The following is a 17367-nucleotide window of genomic DNA, read 5'->3' as shown; positions in this document are numbered from 1 at the left end:
CAACCCCAAAGAGCAATAAACTTCTGTTTCTGTGAGCTGCAATAGGAGCTCAAATGGCAGGGGTCAGCACTGGGAGCCAGTAAAGAAAAGAAAAAAGAAAATAATATTTTAAAAGTATGTAAAAAAATACAGTACTGTTAAGAAAGCCATTAATGGACAGTCTTCTTTAATACATTTACTATTACTTATTTTCTCACACACACAACATGATTTTCTCTCCAAAGGGCCCATTTAATTGTACAAAATTAACATCCTGCATCAGACCAATGTTACATTTTGTAAGGAAGTTTGCAGTGTACAGAACAGAGGGAAGGATATGGAAAGAGGAAATAAATTTATTATTGTACTCTACCTTGGAAAATTGTATTTAAGCCCAGCCTTTTTTGGGGAATACTGGGGTGATGCTAAGACATTTAATGCACTCAGCTCTAGTGCTCATCCACTTACAAACTTGCATCCTTTGGACATACCATCTGAGACCTCAGGGATAACTTGCAGAAATGCTGAGCATCCAGTACTAGCTGAAGTCAACAAATATACAAAACACTTGAGTATTTTTAATATTAAGAAATGCCAAGTTTGTGGTTTGGGGGTTTTGTTTTGTTTTCTTGGAGTTGGTTTGGTTTGGGGCTTTATATATATATATATATACATACATACATATAAACAAACCAGACTGGAATAATCTCCAAACATTATGGGGGCCTTTTGACTTCTGTGTGGTATCTACAAATTTTGTCAGTAGAAATATTGGTAGAAAAGATGATAATTGAGAAAATATAAGGAACAGCTTAGAGAGTTCAGGTGTCAAAGCCCTTACAGAGCCCCTCTCTGTTACAGGCTGTGGAGGAGTCCACCAGTTAAGCCACACAGGTAACTTTACATCTGGTATTTCCCAACTCACAAGTGCCGAGTTAGACACTCCTGTGCATGGATTTTTACTTAGGTGTTGTACCTGCACAGGGACATGTTTCCAGCAGCATGGACCTCAAAGGCACTCAAAAGCCAAGCTTTGCTTTGACGTCTCCAGCTTCTTGCTGCAGCTAGTTGTATGTGCTACGTGTCTCATTGGTAGTATCAACAGTGACACGGGGCCCCTCCTACAGACCTGTTACAGCTGCTTGATGGAAGGAAGACTTAAGATCATTTAGCATCCTAATGCTTGCTGAGTTACTGCTGCTCTGCTTCTGACTATACTTGGAGAGGGTACCTCTCTTAAGCCTACTTAATAACTCCAAAAGAAACCGGGGGAGTCAGAGCCTTTCATTCCAGTCTTTGCAAAAGAAGTGAGGTCTCACTTAAGACTGAAGTTTGTCTCTCCTGCTCACCAGCCCTCTCTGTGAAGGGGACTTCCACGTAGCCTCTCTCACTGGATGGCTCCTCACTGCAAGCTAACACTTCTTTTTAATTTTACTGTAACTTAATTGTGCAGAGAAAAAACAAAAGTTCTTGCTGTATTTCTTAGCACAATCACCAGTTTCTTCCATGAGTAACCTTTTGTTTAACCAGCACGTCTCAGTTTTATTTAAATGACTGAACTTAAAAGGCTAAAGGCAATCCTGTGTGTTCCCTCTGGTGGTTTTTTATTTCATTTTAAGCTACATATAGTTCACAGTGCCTGTTCATTTGAATTCTTTGTGTGTCTTTAGGAAATTAACACATGGGAGTCTGTCTTTTTCATTGCTTAAAGAAGAAAACAAAACCAAAACCAAAACAATACTGTATAGGGTTTGTATGTCAACATGACAATAAATACCATTCAGTAGACATAAATGGGTTTGTAATTTCTTTATCTGAAAACTAATTTCACTAATTTCAGTAGAAGTGTTCACAAGGGAGCAATTACCAGTTATCTCACAGCCATGCACAAGCAGAGAAGGGCCAGATTAAAAAAGTGTCACAAACAATTTACTTTTTCAAAACTACAAAAATAAAGCAAGGCCTTCCTGTGCACATTGTGCAATCACCCATCATCTCTTTTTTCCTGGGCCAGCACCAGGAAATTTGAGGATAAAGCCTAGGTCTAAAAATCCTGCCTTTTTCTCCCTTCTCACACAACAAAGAAGGCAATGGGAAAAGATCTTCAGTATTAATGAATTCTTTCATTCAACAAAACAACTTGTGACCTTTCTTCTAATTAAATAACTTTAAAGTTCTTTAATTAAACAACTTTATTTTAATTAGAGTGTGTGGCCTTTTCCCCATTCCAAAGAAACAACCAGCAGGAAGGCTGAAAGAATGCTGGAGCAGGCACCTCCATTTTCCTTGCAGATGCAAAGGGTTTGCCAGCGACTGGCTGGACATCCCCAAGGCACCAAGGGCTGCTGGTGGGGTGGCCCCCCAGAGCCCCACAGGTCTGCCCAGCACCTCCTTATCAGCTGAATTCTGAAACCTAGTGAAGATCGGGAGGTGGATGCCAAGGGTGTCCAACTGCAGGTGGCTCAGGCCACAACCCAGGAGAGCACTAAAAGTGATGTTGTCTAATTGAGAGCACTCTTCAGTAAATTATTCATAAATCAGCCATGGCTAAAGGCTGGGGAGGACAGAGCTTTAGCAAGTAAACAGCAGCAAAGCTAGATTGGTTTCAGCAGATCTGAACGTGGGAAATGTTGAACACATCTTTTAAGTATGCAAAGTCCCATTGACATTAAGCAGAAGGCTACTTAAAGACATTTAGATTTGTGACTTAAAGACTTACATGTGTCTTTTGCAAGGAGTGTTATGATGATAGACCATGAAATGCCTTTTGAAGTACTGCGTGTTAATGTCTTCCCTAGTGTGGTGACATGTCAGACTATAGCCCATCATTTCAAATACCTGTTCCCAGGTTAATGACCATGGCATGCAGAACAGCCTTACTTCCAACAGAAGATGTGTAATGATTTAAATTATTACAGTGTGTTCCCAGGCAGCACTTCAAACAACATTTAAATAGGGGAAAAAAAAAAATTACCCAGTGATTTAGTGAAACAAGAAATCTATTCACTGTATAATCTTGGAAGACTTTTCTACAAGACTTAAATTAGGAGCCTTAACAAATGTCTCATAGGCTTTTAGCAACTTATGTGTGTTTATGTTTAATAAAAATGGTGGAGGGTTCCAGCTAAATTAAATTAAACTATTTCTTATTTCCTATGTTTTGAAAAGGCATCACATTAATACCATGATGACTTTCTTCATGGAAATATGATTCAATTCTTTGGCTCTCACATCTCTGTAACCTCAGCACAAAGGAAAAAAAAAAATCACAGCTGCAGTCTCTGAGCTCCTGGAGACAAATGTCTGAGAGCAAAGACAAAAGAAACCTAAAGGGAGAGCTAAACCTTGGTAATCATTGTCTGAAAGGCTTGTGGCTGCCTCTGACTAACCACGTGCTCCTATTTTTGAACATCTGAGTCATACCCTAGGGTGCTGCACCTCCCTGCAAATAAATAAATAAATTTAAAACCACCGAGTAACAGAAAATGTGAAAAGGTGGTGGGGAGGAGCAGAGGTTTGGTCAGGGCAGTGTAGAGGTAGAGATGAAACCTCAAGGATGAATACTTTCCAAAACCAAGAAGGATCAAAAATAAAACAGCAAACCAGCCAACAATTACCTATACTATATTAGCAGAGACCAGTTTTACCACCTCCTCTCAAGATATGGTTCAATATTGGTAATAAAGTGCAGCAAGAGTCTCTTCTAAATGATGGGAAAAGGAAACAATGTCACCAAAACAGAAAAGCCCAAAATCTAGCCCCAGTCCTTACTAAGTTTGGCTGTGCTGCAACACAGTAAAATTTAAGAACTACCCAGACCTACAGAGTGGGACTGGGCAACCCTCCTCTCCCCTTCTCAAAAAGCCACAGACCAAAATAGGGCAATGGGGGTTCCCTTCGTTTTTATAAAGCAAGTGTGAATAAAAACATTGTCCTTCTAAAAGACTATAAAAGACTTACCTAGAAACATAATATTACACTATGGCATGACCAACAAGTAGCTCCAACCAGACTTCCAAGTGGCCACCTGCAGAGCTTGCAAAGCAGCACCTGGTTTCTGAGGTCACCCTCAGCTGGCACCGGCAGCTGCCGTGTTTGTAAGCAGAAAACAAGGACCCCGAGGGCTTGGTCATCCACAACCACACACCTTGCACAGCCACTTACAGCACTTGCCCAGATGGCTGTAAAGATGTTGCCCCAGTTGCACACAGCCACTTTAGGCTGGCTTTACTTTCATACAGACTTTGCCTAGGTAAAAGCCATTTTACAACCTGCAGGACAGGATGCTTTCAGATAGAAAACTGACCACGGTTGCCCAGATAACTGCTTGCTGAGCCTCACAGGGAATCGTACTAGGGAACCAAGTACTTTAAAAACACAGCAAGAAAAAAGTGTTTCTTCACTGCATGACATGCATAGTTGTGCTAATGCAAAGCAGGGGACAGCACAGGTGAAAAGAGCTATCAATGCAGGGTATTTTTCCAGCCAGTGCAGACACTAAATCAGGCATTGCAAAACCACACACTCAGCCTCACAGCTTTCATCTTTGTCTGCTATTTCTGACCCCAAATGGATCATGGGACCTTCTAGCCCACAGAAGAGCTGAGGCTACAGCCAGCACACATGAGACCAATGTCCCTAAAAAGGTCTTGAAGTTAAAAAGATGTTGAATAGAAGTGCCATTCAAACACCCAATGATTTCTGGCAAGCCAGAGGGTGACCCTGCTAGGAGAAATGGAAAGGGAAAGGGGAAGGAAAGGGGAAACAGAATTAACAACCATTAGATGTTGATGTGTTAGATACATCTATGGATTTATCTTTCAAGTCCACCTTGCTCTGTTCATGAACAAACTTTCCCAGAATTAACCTATTACATAGATACCCACACAACTTCTGGGTAAGTACAAAAATCCAAGATTCCAACCGTGTTGCGAGATGCAAAACTGAAAGTACTGAGAGAAGAAAATGACTGATAGGGCCCCTGCCATCCCCCCAGTGCCTGCAGCTGACCAGCCTCTTTGCACAGGTTCTCTGCAGGGCAGGTATGGGTGAACGTATCTGATTTGTCCAAATAGTTTATTTTATATAGCTTAAATCTGGACTTTTATTACCCTTGTCACAGCAAGCTCCCTTTTCCTGCTGTTGCTGGATTTCAGGGGAAGTTCAGCAAAACATTAACTTTTTCTCTCACCTATGCTGTTAATTGCCTGTCTACAATTAAAGTGAACACAGCAGGACAGTAAATGACAGAAAGGGATGATGTTTTAGCCTTGCAGCCTCATAAAAGCACTGATCTGGGCTGCCAGCAATATCCACATAGCACAGCTAAAATATCAGGCTAAAACCAACAGTAACTTATACAGACCGATGATCTTTGGCTTAGACCCCTTCCAAACATCCAGTTTTCACAAGTTACTCCAGCTGCCACTTGTATTTATTTTATAAACACCACATGCTAAGTGTAAATTGCATAGCCACCACCACTGATTTCACCCTAGACACTTTTATACAAGTTACGGGCAGTGGAATCCAGCTTTAGGCTGAAGGCCAAGACAGACCTCTCCAGTTGGGTTGTATAATGGAGGCTTTTTTTTTTTTTAAATAAAATACTGAATTAACCAGTATTTGGAAGAGCAAGAGATTTGGTTATTACAGCATTATAGGCTTGTAGCACTTACCAGCGTGGAGCCTGAAGAGAGAACCACCATGGCCAGCCCAGACCCAAGCGCACACAGCCACGTCATGTGGAAGTTGCCATCCCGTCCAGTTGACAGAGAGATTACTACATCAACATCCATATACCAGGTCCTGCTTTTCAGTGATCTTCTGTCCCACAGATTTCTGCAGGCAGAAGGTGTACCAAAGGGAAAAACCAAAACAAGCAGTGCAGGTTCTTTAGAAAGCAGGAGTGAGAAACAGTAAGGTCAATGCTGACTTCTTGAAACAAGTCATGCTTTTTTCCAAGACTTTCTCATCTCTAAAAAAAAAACACTATAAAGGATACATTGTTACTCATCAAGGCCCTTCTCAGGTCAGAAGCAGAGTTAAAGGACTTTAAGAGACGAAAGAACAGGCACAAGAAAATGCTAGTGTATCTAGGAGACATCTTGCCTGAATGGCAAAGTCTTACCTTTATGTAGATACTAGATCTATGTAATTTATTAATTTGCAACTATTATTACCAGACACATTATATAAAGCTGTTTCCTGCTTTATTCTAGCCAAAAGGGCATCTCCCATACTAGGCCTTCTCACATTTAAAAAACATGTTTCAGTCTCCCTGTGGTTTTGGTTTGTGTGTTTGTCCTCGGGCTGGGGGCAGCCGTGCTGTCTCCAGAACCCTCAGTCCCCACACACTTGGCTGCCTTCACCAATTCACACTTGGCTGTCTGTGCAGGTCAGACACATCCCTTGGGTTTCTGAGGTCACAGCGCTACAGCTGCCCACCACAGCCTTCCCAGCAGCAGGTCCCAGCAAGGCTTTTGTGGGTGCACCGTGCAGCACTGCCAAACAGCAAGGAAAGTGCATGAAAATGAGCTTTGCTCATCTGCAGTTGAAGGAGGTATTTAGATGGGAAGGTCTTCCAAGGCAGGAATTACACATTTGTGCTGATGTGGGAGCCTGTGAGAGCTTACCTCCTGACCCCTTGTATTAGTTCAGTACAATAGGACAGATTTTATCATACAACAGGACCAACAGTGTGTGTAATGGTTGTTGTGATGCCCTGGAGTCAAACTGTGGTTCCTTTCTATATGTTCTTTATTTATGCATTAGTGTGTATATATAAACACATGCATGTATATACACACAAATGCATATATACATGTAGGCATGGGTATTCATCCACTGTTTATATATTTTATAAATATACGCAAAGTCTGTATATAAGAAACCCCAGCAAAATAATTCTCCAAGAGGATTATATATGCTTTCCTCATGGAAAACCTAAACTTGCTCATTTCTTGGATATTCCCTCTGATATATTCAGCCTGCATCTGTTGGAAAGGACAAATCATCCCTTGCATTTCTGAGGATTAAGATTTGACCTTCAGTTGTTGGCATTATTTCATTATCTTGCTTCCACAGAATTGAGGAGGACACATCCATGTCTCCCATGTTCTGGAGCCCCCAGAACTGGACACAACACTCTAGATATGGCCTCACCAGTGTCGAATAGAGGGGAAGGATCACCTCGCTTCACCTGCTGGCAACACTTCCTAATGTAGCACAGGAGGCTGTTGGCTGAATGGCAAGACAATCATCTGATCTATCAAGTGCTGCTTCCTTCCAGTTTTGTTTTGTCTGCAAGTTTGCAGTTTCCCATCGTCTAGGTTATTAGTGGTGAAGTCCGACAATGACTGGCCCCACTTTTGACTCCTAGGGTACATCCATAGTGACCAACCTCCAGCTGGACTTTGTGCCACAGATCATAATGTTCTGAGCCCAACAGCTCTGCCAGTTAAATCCATCTCAGTGCTCACTTATCTAACCCATACACCATCAGTTTGTCTATGAGGATGTTACAGGAGACAGTGATTAAACCTTGCTATTATAATCAAGATAAACAACATTCACTGCTCAAGTCATCTCATTGTATGTGGTTGTAAATCCATGCAAACCAATGCTGAGTGTGCCAAATCACCTTCTTGTCCTTTGTCCATTTAGCAATGGTTTCCAGGATTATTCACTTTATCACCTTCCTGGCATCAAGATGAGGTTAACCGGCCTGTAGTTCCCTGGATACTTCTTCTCCTTGAAGACAGGAGTGACACTGTCTTCTTCCAGTCCTCAGGAACATCTCCTCAGTTGCCATGACCTTCCAAAGACAAATGAGAGTGGCCTCAGTGACATCAGCCAGATCCCTCAGAGAAGGCATTGAGAACTTCGGCCTTTTTCAAGCTCTTTGTCACCAAGACACATACACAGTTCAACAACTATCCCACATTTTTCCTAGTCTTCCTTTTGCTGCTGATGTAACTGTAAACACCTTCTTCCTTTCTTGTTGCCCTTCAACATCCCTCGTCAGATTCAACTCCAGGTGCACTTTGGCTTTCCCAACCTTAACCTTATACACTCAGACAGTGTCTCTGTATTCCTTCTGGGTCACCTGTCCCTGCCTCCACCTCTTGCATGCTTCCTTTTTATGTTTGAGTTTTGTGAGGAGCTTCTGGCCACTGTTTGCTTGACAGTCTGCTCATCAGAATGGACTATTCTCCACTATGGGGAAGATAATCCCTGAAAACCAACCAGCCCTCTTGGACCCCTATTCTTCCCAGGATGGTCTCCATTGGGATTCTTCCAAGCAGGTCCCTGAACAGACCAACATGCTCTCCTGAAGTCCAGAATTGTGATCCTGCTTTATGACATTACCTTCTTATCTCAGGATCCTGCCTACCACCATCTCATGACCACTGCTGTCCCCAGCCTTAACATCCATGGCCAATCTTTCCTTGTCTGTAAGTATGAAGCCTAACAGAGCACGTCCCCTCATGGGCTCAAAAAGCTCAAAGCCCCTTTCTGACAAGAAGCTCTTCAGTATTCATACTACATACCACAGATATCAAAAACCAGGCTAAAATTTTCCCATCCACTTCTCTCTACAGGTAAGAAAAATGAGCAGTCAGAGTCAGAGATGCCTTAACATTTATATTGGCTTTAGCCTTTTAGTGATTTTTACCACCACCATCCCAATTATCACAGAGATGATGCTACTCATCAAGAAGAAATTAAGTATTCCACAATAATCTTTGTGCGACATTAGCAAAACACAGCTGCTCAAGACACAGAAGGAAATAACATATCTGATACAAGGTCCACATTCAGTAAGTGCCTTAAGAGAAACTTGGCTGTCCATTCCCTTGGACATCAACAATACCTAAAGCAGCATGTGCCCCTTAGCTAAAGGGGGGAAGAGAAAGGCCACCATATTTTAAAGACTGCCTTCATCAATCTCGTGACAAGAACTCCATCAGGTATGATACTGTGCTATAGGCTAAGTTGTAGCAAAGGACACCAGAGCCTGCCTACAGAAAGTACCCCAGGATGCCTGATCATAGAATCATAGAATCATAGAATCATAGGGGTTGGAAGGGACCTCGAAAGATCATCTAGTCCAACCCCCCTGCCAGAGCAGGGTCACCTAGAGTACATCACACAGGAAGGCGTCCAGGTGGGTTTTGAATGTCTCCAGCGAAGGAGACTCCACAACCTTTCTGGGCAGCCTGTTCCAGTGCTCTGTCACTCTCACAGTAAAAAAATTTTTCCTGATATTCATCTTAAACCTCCTATGCTCCAACTTGTATCCATTACTCCTTGTCCTATCACTGGTCTTCACTGAAAAAAGCTTAACTCCATCGTCTTGACACTCACCCTTTACATATTTGTAAACATTGATGAGGTCCCCCCTCAGTCTCCTTTTCTCCAAACTAAAGAGACCCAGCTCCCTCAGCCTTTCCTCATAAGGGAGATGTTCCACTCCCTTAATCATCCTTGTGGCTCTGCGCTGGACTCTTTCAAGCACTTCCCTGTCCTTCTTGAACTGAGGGGCCCAGAACTGGACACAATATTCCAGATGTGGCCTCACCAATGCAGAATAGAGGGGGAGGAGAACCTCTCTTGACCTACTAACCACACCCTTTCTAATACACCCCAGGATGCCATTGGCCTTCTTAGCCACAAGGGCACACTGCTGACTCATGGTCATCCTCCTGTCTACCATGACCCCCAGGTCCCTTTCACCTACACTACTGATGCCCACGCCCACCCAGACAGACAGCACCTCTAGTCAGATAAAACTTTACAATGTAGATTTTCTAATAAACAGACACAGAAGAGGTCACTCTGACTTCCTCTTGCTCACCTGCAGGTCATTTTCCACCAGGTCCCATTTCAATTTGATGAGAGAGTCAATTATCTGATGAGTCAAAGACCCCAGCATCCTAACTGCTGTGCCAATTAGTCCCATCAGCAGCCATCGATCCTGCTCTTTCCTATAAACAGGAAAACACAGTTACCTCTCAGCCTACAGCACAGGACTGTTTGCCACTCTTCCTCTCAGAAACATGTAAGTTCCGTTTTTAGGACATTTTGATAATTAACTGTGACTGCATGAGCAAAAGGCTGTTTTCACTGAGTATCTCTTTAAAAATTCTACACTCAACAAAACTCTACCTTCAGCTGAAAGCTATTTCCGTTTGGGTAAGAAACATGGCTGGATTTTTGTTTTGTTTTGTTGGATTTTTTAAAAAAACATAAGTAGGAGTGTAATCTAAGTGATCTTGGATGCTGTTTTTTTAATGCCACCTCAAAATTCAGTTCTGTGACTCAGTAATTAAGCATTCAGCAGAGCACTCAGAATTCATTTCAAAGTAATACCCATTTCCTTCTACTGCAACTAATGCACTGACACTGCACTTATTATATAAATGAGCAAACCTTTACCTCTAGTTTCTGTCTGTCTTAAATTTACACTTCCAATAATAATAATGCACCAATAATAATTTCTGATGTATTTCTAGTATCATCTAGGAGTATGTGCTGGTTTGATTCTGGCATGGTTTCAGTAGCACAGGTGGCTCCTGTAAGAAGCTACTAAAAGCTCTCCCAGCTCAGGTAGCCAAGGCCAGAGCCATTAGAGAGAAAACAGGTGTGCCTCTGTGATTTACATATGAACAAACTGCTGTGAGAGCTGAGCAGAGAGCAAGGAGAAGAGCTGTTCTGAAGGGCTGAAAGCATTACCGGGATAAAGATCTCTAGGCTGATGAGGAAGAAGGGAAGAAGGTGCCCAAGCAGAAGTTTCCCTGCAGCCCATGGGGAGATGTCAGCTGTGCCCCTGCACTCATGGAGGAACGTGGTGGAGCATTCCCTGAAGGTGTTAGGAGGGGCAAACGTGGACTTGCAGCCCGTGGACTTGGACCTGCAGCCGTGGAGGACCCCATGCCAGGGGAGGTGACTGTTCCTGAAGGAGCCTGTGACTCTGTGGGAAGCCCAGGCTGGAGCAGCTCTGGACTTCGTGGGAAGGACTCATGAAGGAGAGGTTCATGGAAGACTCTCTCCCATGGGAGGGACCCTGTGGGGAACAGGGGAGGACTGTAAGGAATGCTTCTTCCTGAGGAGGATGGCGCGGCAAGAACCACCAGCCTGTGAACTGACTCTAAGCCCCATCCCGGGTTTCCCTGTGCCGTTGGCGGGAAGGAGGGAGAGAAACCAGGAACAAAGTGATTTGGGCCCAATAAGAAGGGAGGGGTGGCGGTAACATATGCAAGCACTGCTTAAATTTGAGTGAGCAGCCACAGGTCTTGTTCTTTGTGTTAGGCCCAAGCCAGACAGACAAGAGCACCCCTATTGAGATTCAAACACCGCCTTCCTGCAGATTACACTAAGAGGGAGTGAATTTCAAGAAAAGCTTTAGTAAAGACAACCTTCCCCCAAACCTCTGTAAAGTCTCCTTTTTTAAGGTTGTACTCACTGAGTAGTGAGCAACACTTTTTTTTTTTTTCTCCACGTTCAATAATTTGTGGAGAGCAAAGGCATAAACTTTCATAAAATGTTTTGAATCAAAGCTGCTTGCCACTTGCCCTCCTTCTACATTCTAGGAAAGTATTTTGCTATGTACAGAAATAATAAAAGTTTTCTTCATTCCTTCTCCCATCAGGCATCTCCCTGGATTGTTCAAACTATCCATAGTTTAGAGGCAACATGATAGTATTTAAGGTAAATTTACCTGTATGTTTTCTCTTGTAGCCACTTCTCGTAAGCTTTACTGTGTGAAGGCAAATAATTCATACTCTCATGGACTATCAGGTGTTCTCTCTCCTCCTCCTTGCAGTGATGATATGCTGAACTGCTTCTGCTGATGCTACATTGCCTCCTAAAATCCTGGGAATTAATTAAATAAATCAATTTTCTGCCATTAATATCTCCTCTTCACCATTTTCCACGCATGGCCTATGGGGAAAAACTGATGACATTACAGTGGCCTCCAAGAATCTTTGGGATACCAAAAAGAACAAAGTGAGCCCAAGGTAGTCTCTTTGAGACTGGAAGGGAGAAGAATGGAAAACCAGATGAAGCTGGAGTAGCTGTGGCACAGAGATTGGCTGGTATGTGTCTGGGTTGTTTTGCAGGGGCTGTGCATAGATCCAGCACAGTCAAAGCAACAAAAACCTCTCTGAGCCAGAGCTCTCTGAAGTCACTCCAAGCACAGACTGACCACTGTAGCAAGATTGTTGCACTGGCTCCTTGCTGACTGTTCAGATATTTTAGCCATAGGGGATTTGTCTATTTTAAAGAGATGATCACTTGCTGTGCTTTGGGCTGTCCAAAGATCTTGATCCACAAAGCTAATCACACAATTTAACTAAATGAAACAAAATGAGGTTGCAAAGACTTTCAAACACTGAATTCCCAGTATTATACAGGCACCCTAAAAAAGCTGATTCTCTAACACAATTTCCTTTGAATTTACATGTCACTTTTCTTTTTAGATAGATAAAAACATTTGCTACACTACCAAACTCACTACATCTTGGAAACTTTACCCAACATGGTTTTCAAGTTGGCAACTGAATCAAAACAGAAAAAGACTCTATGTATGTCAAATATTTACTGTAAAGAAAAATAGTTACCATGCTGTGTGTTTGCCACCTCCAAGACATGGTAACCAAAAACACAGTAGAGAAAGATTGCTGCTGCTCTGAACTTACTGGCATGTGGACCAATTTGGAATAGGCTTATCTCAAATAATGAGGAAACATAAATAGTTCCTGGTTGTCAATTAGTGAGTACTAAATGGCAGGAGAGAAAAAAAGATCTTTACACAAGCCACATGCAAATTAACTGAAACCATGCCTGTTGGACCTTTGGTTTTTGCAATATTGAAAACTTCCTCCTGGTCCACTAGTCACATTTCTTAAATGTAAAGAAGCACAGAATCACAGAATGTTTGGAGTTGAAAGGGACCTTAAAGATCATTGAATTTCAACTCCCCCACATGGGCCGGGACACCTCCCACTAGAACAGGCTGCTCAGAGCCCCATCCAACCTGCCCTTGAACACCTCCAGCCCCCACAACATCTCTGGGCAGCATGTTCCAGTGTTTCACCAACCTTACACTGAAGAATTTACGCCTGATCTCCAACATAAATCTCTCTTCTTTCAGCTTAAAACCATTACCTCTTGTCCTCTCACTGCAAGCCCCTGTAAAAAGCCCCTCCCCAGCTTTCCTGTAGCCCCTTCAGCTACTGGAAGGCCACTATGAGGTCCCCCCAGAGCCTTCTCTTTTTCAGACTGAACAACCCCAACTCCCTCAGCCCATCCTCATAAGAGAGGTGCTCCAGCCCTCGGATGATTTTCATGGCCCTAAAGAAACACATCATCAAGGCAATACTGCCCAGGGCAGGGGGACACCTCCAGATGACAATATATCAATGGCCTAAGTCCAGTTTCTTGTGCTGTGACTGTATTTTTTTGCCAGCTCAATCTTCATTTCATTCTAGAGATTTAAAAAGTACTGTGTAAATTCCAGACCTGATAACTGTCAGTCTGGGGAGGAAAAAAAAAAAACACAAAAAACACAACAAAAACAAACAAACAAAACCACAAAAAAACAAACAAACAAAAACAAAACAAAAAAACAGAAAAGTGGTCTATGTGGAAACTAACTACCGATAATAACTGTTGCTGGAAACTGTGAATGGCTGTAAGCAATAGTAAATGTATTAGAGAAATTAATGTTACTTTCCTTACAGATGTAGGGAAACAAAATTATCTTAGCCACCAATGCATCCACAGAGAAGTTATCTGACAAAAAACACGTTGTGTGATTAATTAAATCACTCCAGTCAAAGGTGAATTGAGGAGCAGTCAGGTTCTGACTCTGATTTCAGCCCGCTCTTACCTAAGCAGTGGCAAGTGCTTTATTAAACACAGTAGCTTGGACCTTAGTTTTGAGGTTCAGCACAAATATGTTTTGAGATTATACTGCTAATTTTTGCTTTTGCAAAAGTTGAGTTTAACTAGTCCTGTTTCAATTTTGAAACAGAGCAAAAGAAATGAGAGTCCAGATGAACCAATCAGGCACCTGAGTAGAGCTCCTGGCTGGGACCAGTGCTTTGTTCAGGGATGCCATCTGGCTACAACGAGGACTCCAGTAACCCATTTCTTTATTTCTGGAACATGGGAATTTGTATGATGGAATTTCCTAGTTGTGTTCGATCAAACTGATATATGCGAATAGACCTGGATATTATAGAGATTGCAGCATAAACAGAAATGCAAAATCCACTAAACAATACAGAAAGGGGGTGGGAACCTAAAACTAAAGTTACCTTTCTAAGTCACACTGCTCACAGACAAGTTACACTTCATTCCACGTCACAATGATTTGTTATGTAAACAGGATGGCTGTTTTTCCTCAAACAGGAATACCAAGACCATCTGCAGAAGCACACTCAAGCCTTTGCCTTGGCTGTCCCCAGACCCCAGAAGACTGAAGCTGACAACTCCTCTGCCATCAGACATGAATGCAACCCAGTCTCTGCTCCAGTGGCTCAGCTGTACTGTGCATTCACACAGGCAACCGCTTGTGCATTCAAATTAAAAAAACTGAAAGGGAGTAAGAATGTTTTTTCAAACTTTAACCCCTAATTTTTTTTTTTTTTTATTTTTTTTTTTCACAGACACCTCTGTAGCCTACCAATATGCTTACTAATCTGAAATAGGTTTCCTGACCCTTTTGGAAGCAGTGCACAAATGGCCAGGGTCCAAAAGCTAGAAGGCAAAAAGCAGAGAGATATTTCAGACTGAAGTGGGGCACAGCTGCATCCCAGAGATGCAGGAGTTGACACAACCCTTGAGAGGACAGACAAGCCCTTACAAAATATGTACACAAACAAGGCTTTTATTCCTTGTTTTACAATAAAACCTGAAGACATTTTCCCTCCTTAATACAAAAATAGTAATCTTTAGAATACTTGGATGAAGAAGGCAAATACAGATTGGAGCTGTAAAAGTATACTGTGCTAGAAATACATACTGCTTAACTGCCCCATCAGAATTTGACCTCAAACCCACACATTTTGGCCATCATTGTTAAATATCCCCTATACACATACACATTCCAAAGCAGAATATGAGTTTTTATCTTTATTCTGCAAAGTATTTTGGAGGATGTATGATCAGTCCTGTAAAATGTGCATAAGGATTGTCCTGCCCTCTGCAGCAAGTTTTCATCTTCAAACATCACACAAGGATCTCTCTGCTTAACCAAGAGCTTCCATAGCCGAGATTTTGCCATGGATAAAGACAAGCATAAGCCATGATGAAAGAATGCATCCTCAATACTGGAGGATAAAATTTCCACCCAAGAGAGCAAAGAATCCAAGCTGTGATCAGGTCCCAGGTTTTCCATTAATTTCTGACTTTGATAACTGCTTCTGCAAGGTCTAAGTGTTCTTACCTCAAAGGGATCACAGCCTAATTGGGAACTGCTGCTTGGATGAGGAGGGAAAGGAGGAGTCTGTATTTTGTATCCATTCCCCCAGAAAGCTGGTAGCTACACGTCTTTGAATTAATGCTTTAAGGATTCAAGCTACAAGTTAATTTTACTTCTTTGGGCAAGAGTTGTGAAATATCAATGCAGGGAAAAGAGCATGCTTTTAAACTGCCAAGACCCCAGCTGAGAGCCACAGAGCTCCTTGTTCCACTCCCAAGCAGCATCCATGCAGACCATGGGACTCGTCCATATGAGCAAGGGCAGAGTAAGGGAGGGTGGGCAGAGACCAGCCCAGATCTCTCCTCCCTGGTAAGTACAAACAGGCTGAGCGAGGCTGCCTCCAGTTAGGACCAGGAATGTAGATCCCTTGACATTAGCAAAATCAGCAAAGAATCAGACTGCTACTTGGTGATCTGGATTACAGGTGAGGTGTGGTGAACAGATGAAATGCAGCTACTACATGATTATCACAAGCTGGCCATCCCAACACTAAGTTTTGATTTTCCCCATCTAACTCCTCTCCCAAATAACTGGGAAGAAGGAGCAACACCATTTTATTTGCCTAAATGTTTTCTAAGTGTGAGCACATGCATGCACACATGCCTGTGTTCTTTATCCTTCAGAAACCAGGGTGGAATAATCCCAAGCAATACCATGAGAATACAAAATAAGTATCACTAAAGTACAAGTCACGGTAAAGAAGAACTACTTACCAAACAGCATTAGCGATATGGCATTAATTTAATACCAAAACATTTTGCCACTTGTCTTTAAAACAGTGCAGGTAAACATCAGATTCCAGGTACTACACATAAAAACACTTGCAACAGAACTCTTGATTCTTGCTATGGTTTTACTTAACCAGTCCTACCTGGGCACAAATTACTGGTCACCCACCTATCTAGATCACTAGACAATGCAATTTCAGTTGTATAGTCACAGGCATGTAAAACCCAAGCAGCCCAGTTAGTTGGCACCCCAGTTAGTTGGCACCCCAGTTTAAAGCAGACAGAGAACAGTGCATTTTTTGCATGGTGTCAGGAGTTGTATATACTTAAATTACATTAATTCCTTCCCTCTTGACTTCCCCCTCGTCTTCTGCTAAAGGCAGGTTACAGTTGCATATGTGACCTGCGCATCTGTCAATAAAGCACTGCACCATTTTTTTAGCTTGTTTCAATACTAATTATCATACAGATATTACAGAATGATAAAAATCACAAAAACACCGTAAAGCATTAAAGATTTCTAGTTAACACTGCTACATGGAATGAATAACTCAACCATTCCAAACAAGTTTGGATGTAAAAGTGAAGAGTATTTGAAATGCTAGAAGAAACAGTGACTACTCTAAGGAACACGGGCAGTTCAGAACTATTTTTTAACAGATTGGAAGCAGGGTGGTAGAATGAAGAACTTCCAAAGCAGTCATCTATACACAGCATCCCACTCTGAAGATCAAAACCATTACATTACTAATTGAGGTGATACTCACAGATTTTTAAAAAGTAGTGTTTAATGCACAATCTGAATGATAGCTCAAACAAATAATTACCTAAGCAATTAAATAACAAAAACATTTCTAACTAGAAATATCATGGCTATAAATTTTCATTTGACATTATTTCTGTACATCAAAATTACAGCATTTAAGGAATGGAAGTATAGGACTAATTTAGCATGAGAATTTTGCTATAAAATGCAATGACTCATACATTTGATAGTGCAAGGACACAGATGTTTGAAAGGTTTTCTAGTAAGACTAAAAAATCCAATGTATTGTTACAGGTTAGTAGTACCACAAAAGATCAGAAATTTTATCTGCAAACCTTCATACAGAAAAATGTATGACAGGAAACAGTTTCTGAAAACACAAACCAAGATGACTACATCTG

The 17367-nt window shown here is 41.9% G+C and overlaps 1 protein-coding gene across 1 annotated transcript in view; it reads right to left on the bottom strand.

The window, feature by feature from the left end:
* The window catches only part of LOC127380803 (chloride channel protein C-like), an 82718-nt gene extending 70571 nt beyond the window's left edge, over positions 1-12147 (bottom strand). Inside the window, 7 exon segments of the mRNA XM_051610285.1 lie at positions 2366-2464; positions 4544-4582; positions 4584-4704; positions 5645-5739; positions 9840-9968; positions 11702-11879; positions 11882-12147. Of these exon segments, the coding sequence (XP_051466245.1) occupies positions 2366-2464; positions 4544-4582; positions 4584-4704; positions 5645-5739; positions 9840-9968; positions 11702-11879; positions 11882-11948 (728 nt within the window). The 5' untranslated portion in view covers positions 11949-12147.
* Positions 12148-17367: the final 5220 nt, after the last annotated feature.

The sequence above is a fragment of the Apus apus genome, chromosome 2 (assembly GCF_020740795.1).
Source record: "Apus apus isolate bApuApu2 chromosome 2, bApuApu2.pri.cur, whole genome shotgun sequence".
Taxonomy (NCBI): Eukaryota; Metazoa; Chordata; class Aves; order Apodiformes; family Apodidae; genus Apus; species Apus apus.
The sequence above is the reverse complement of the archived record's forward strand: the minus strand, read 5'-3'. Positions and strand labels throughout refer to the sequence as shown.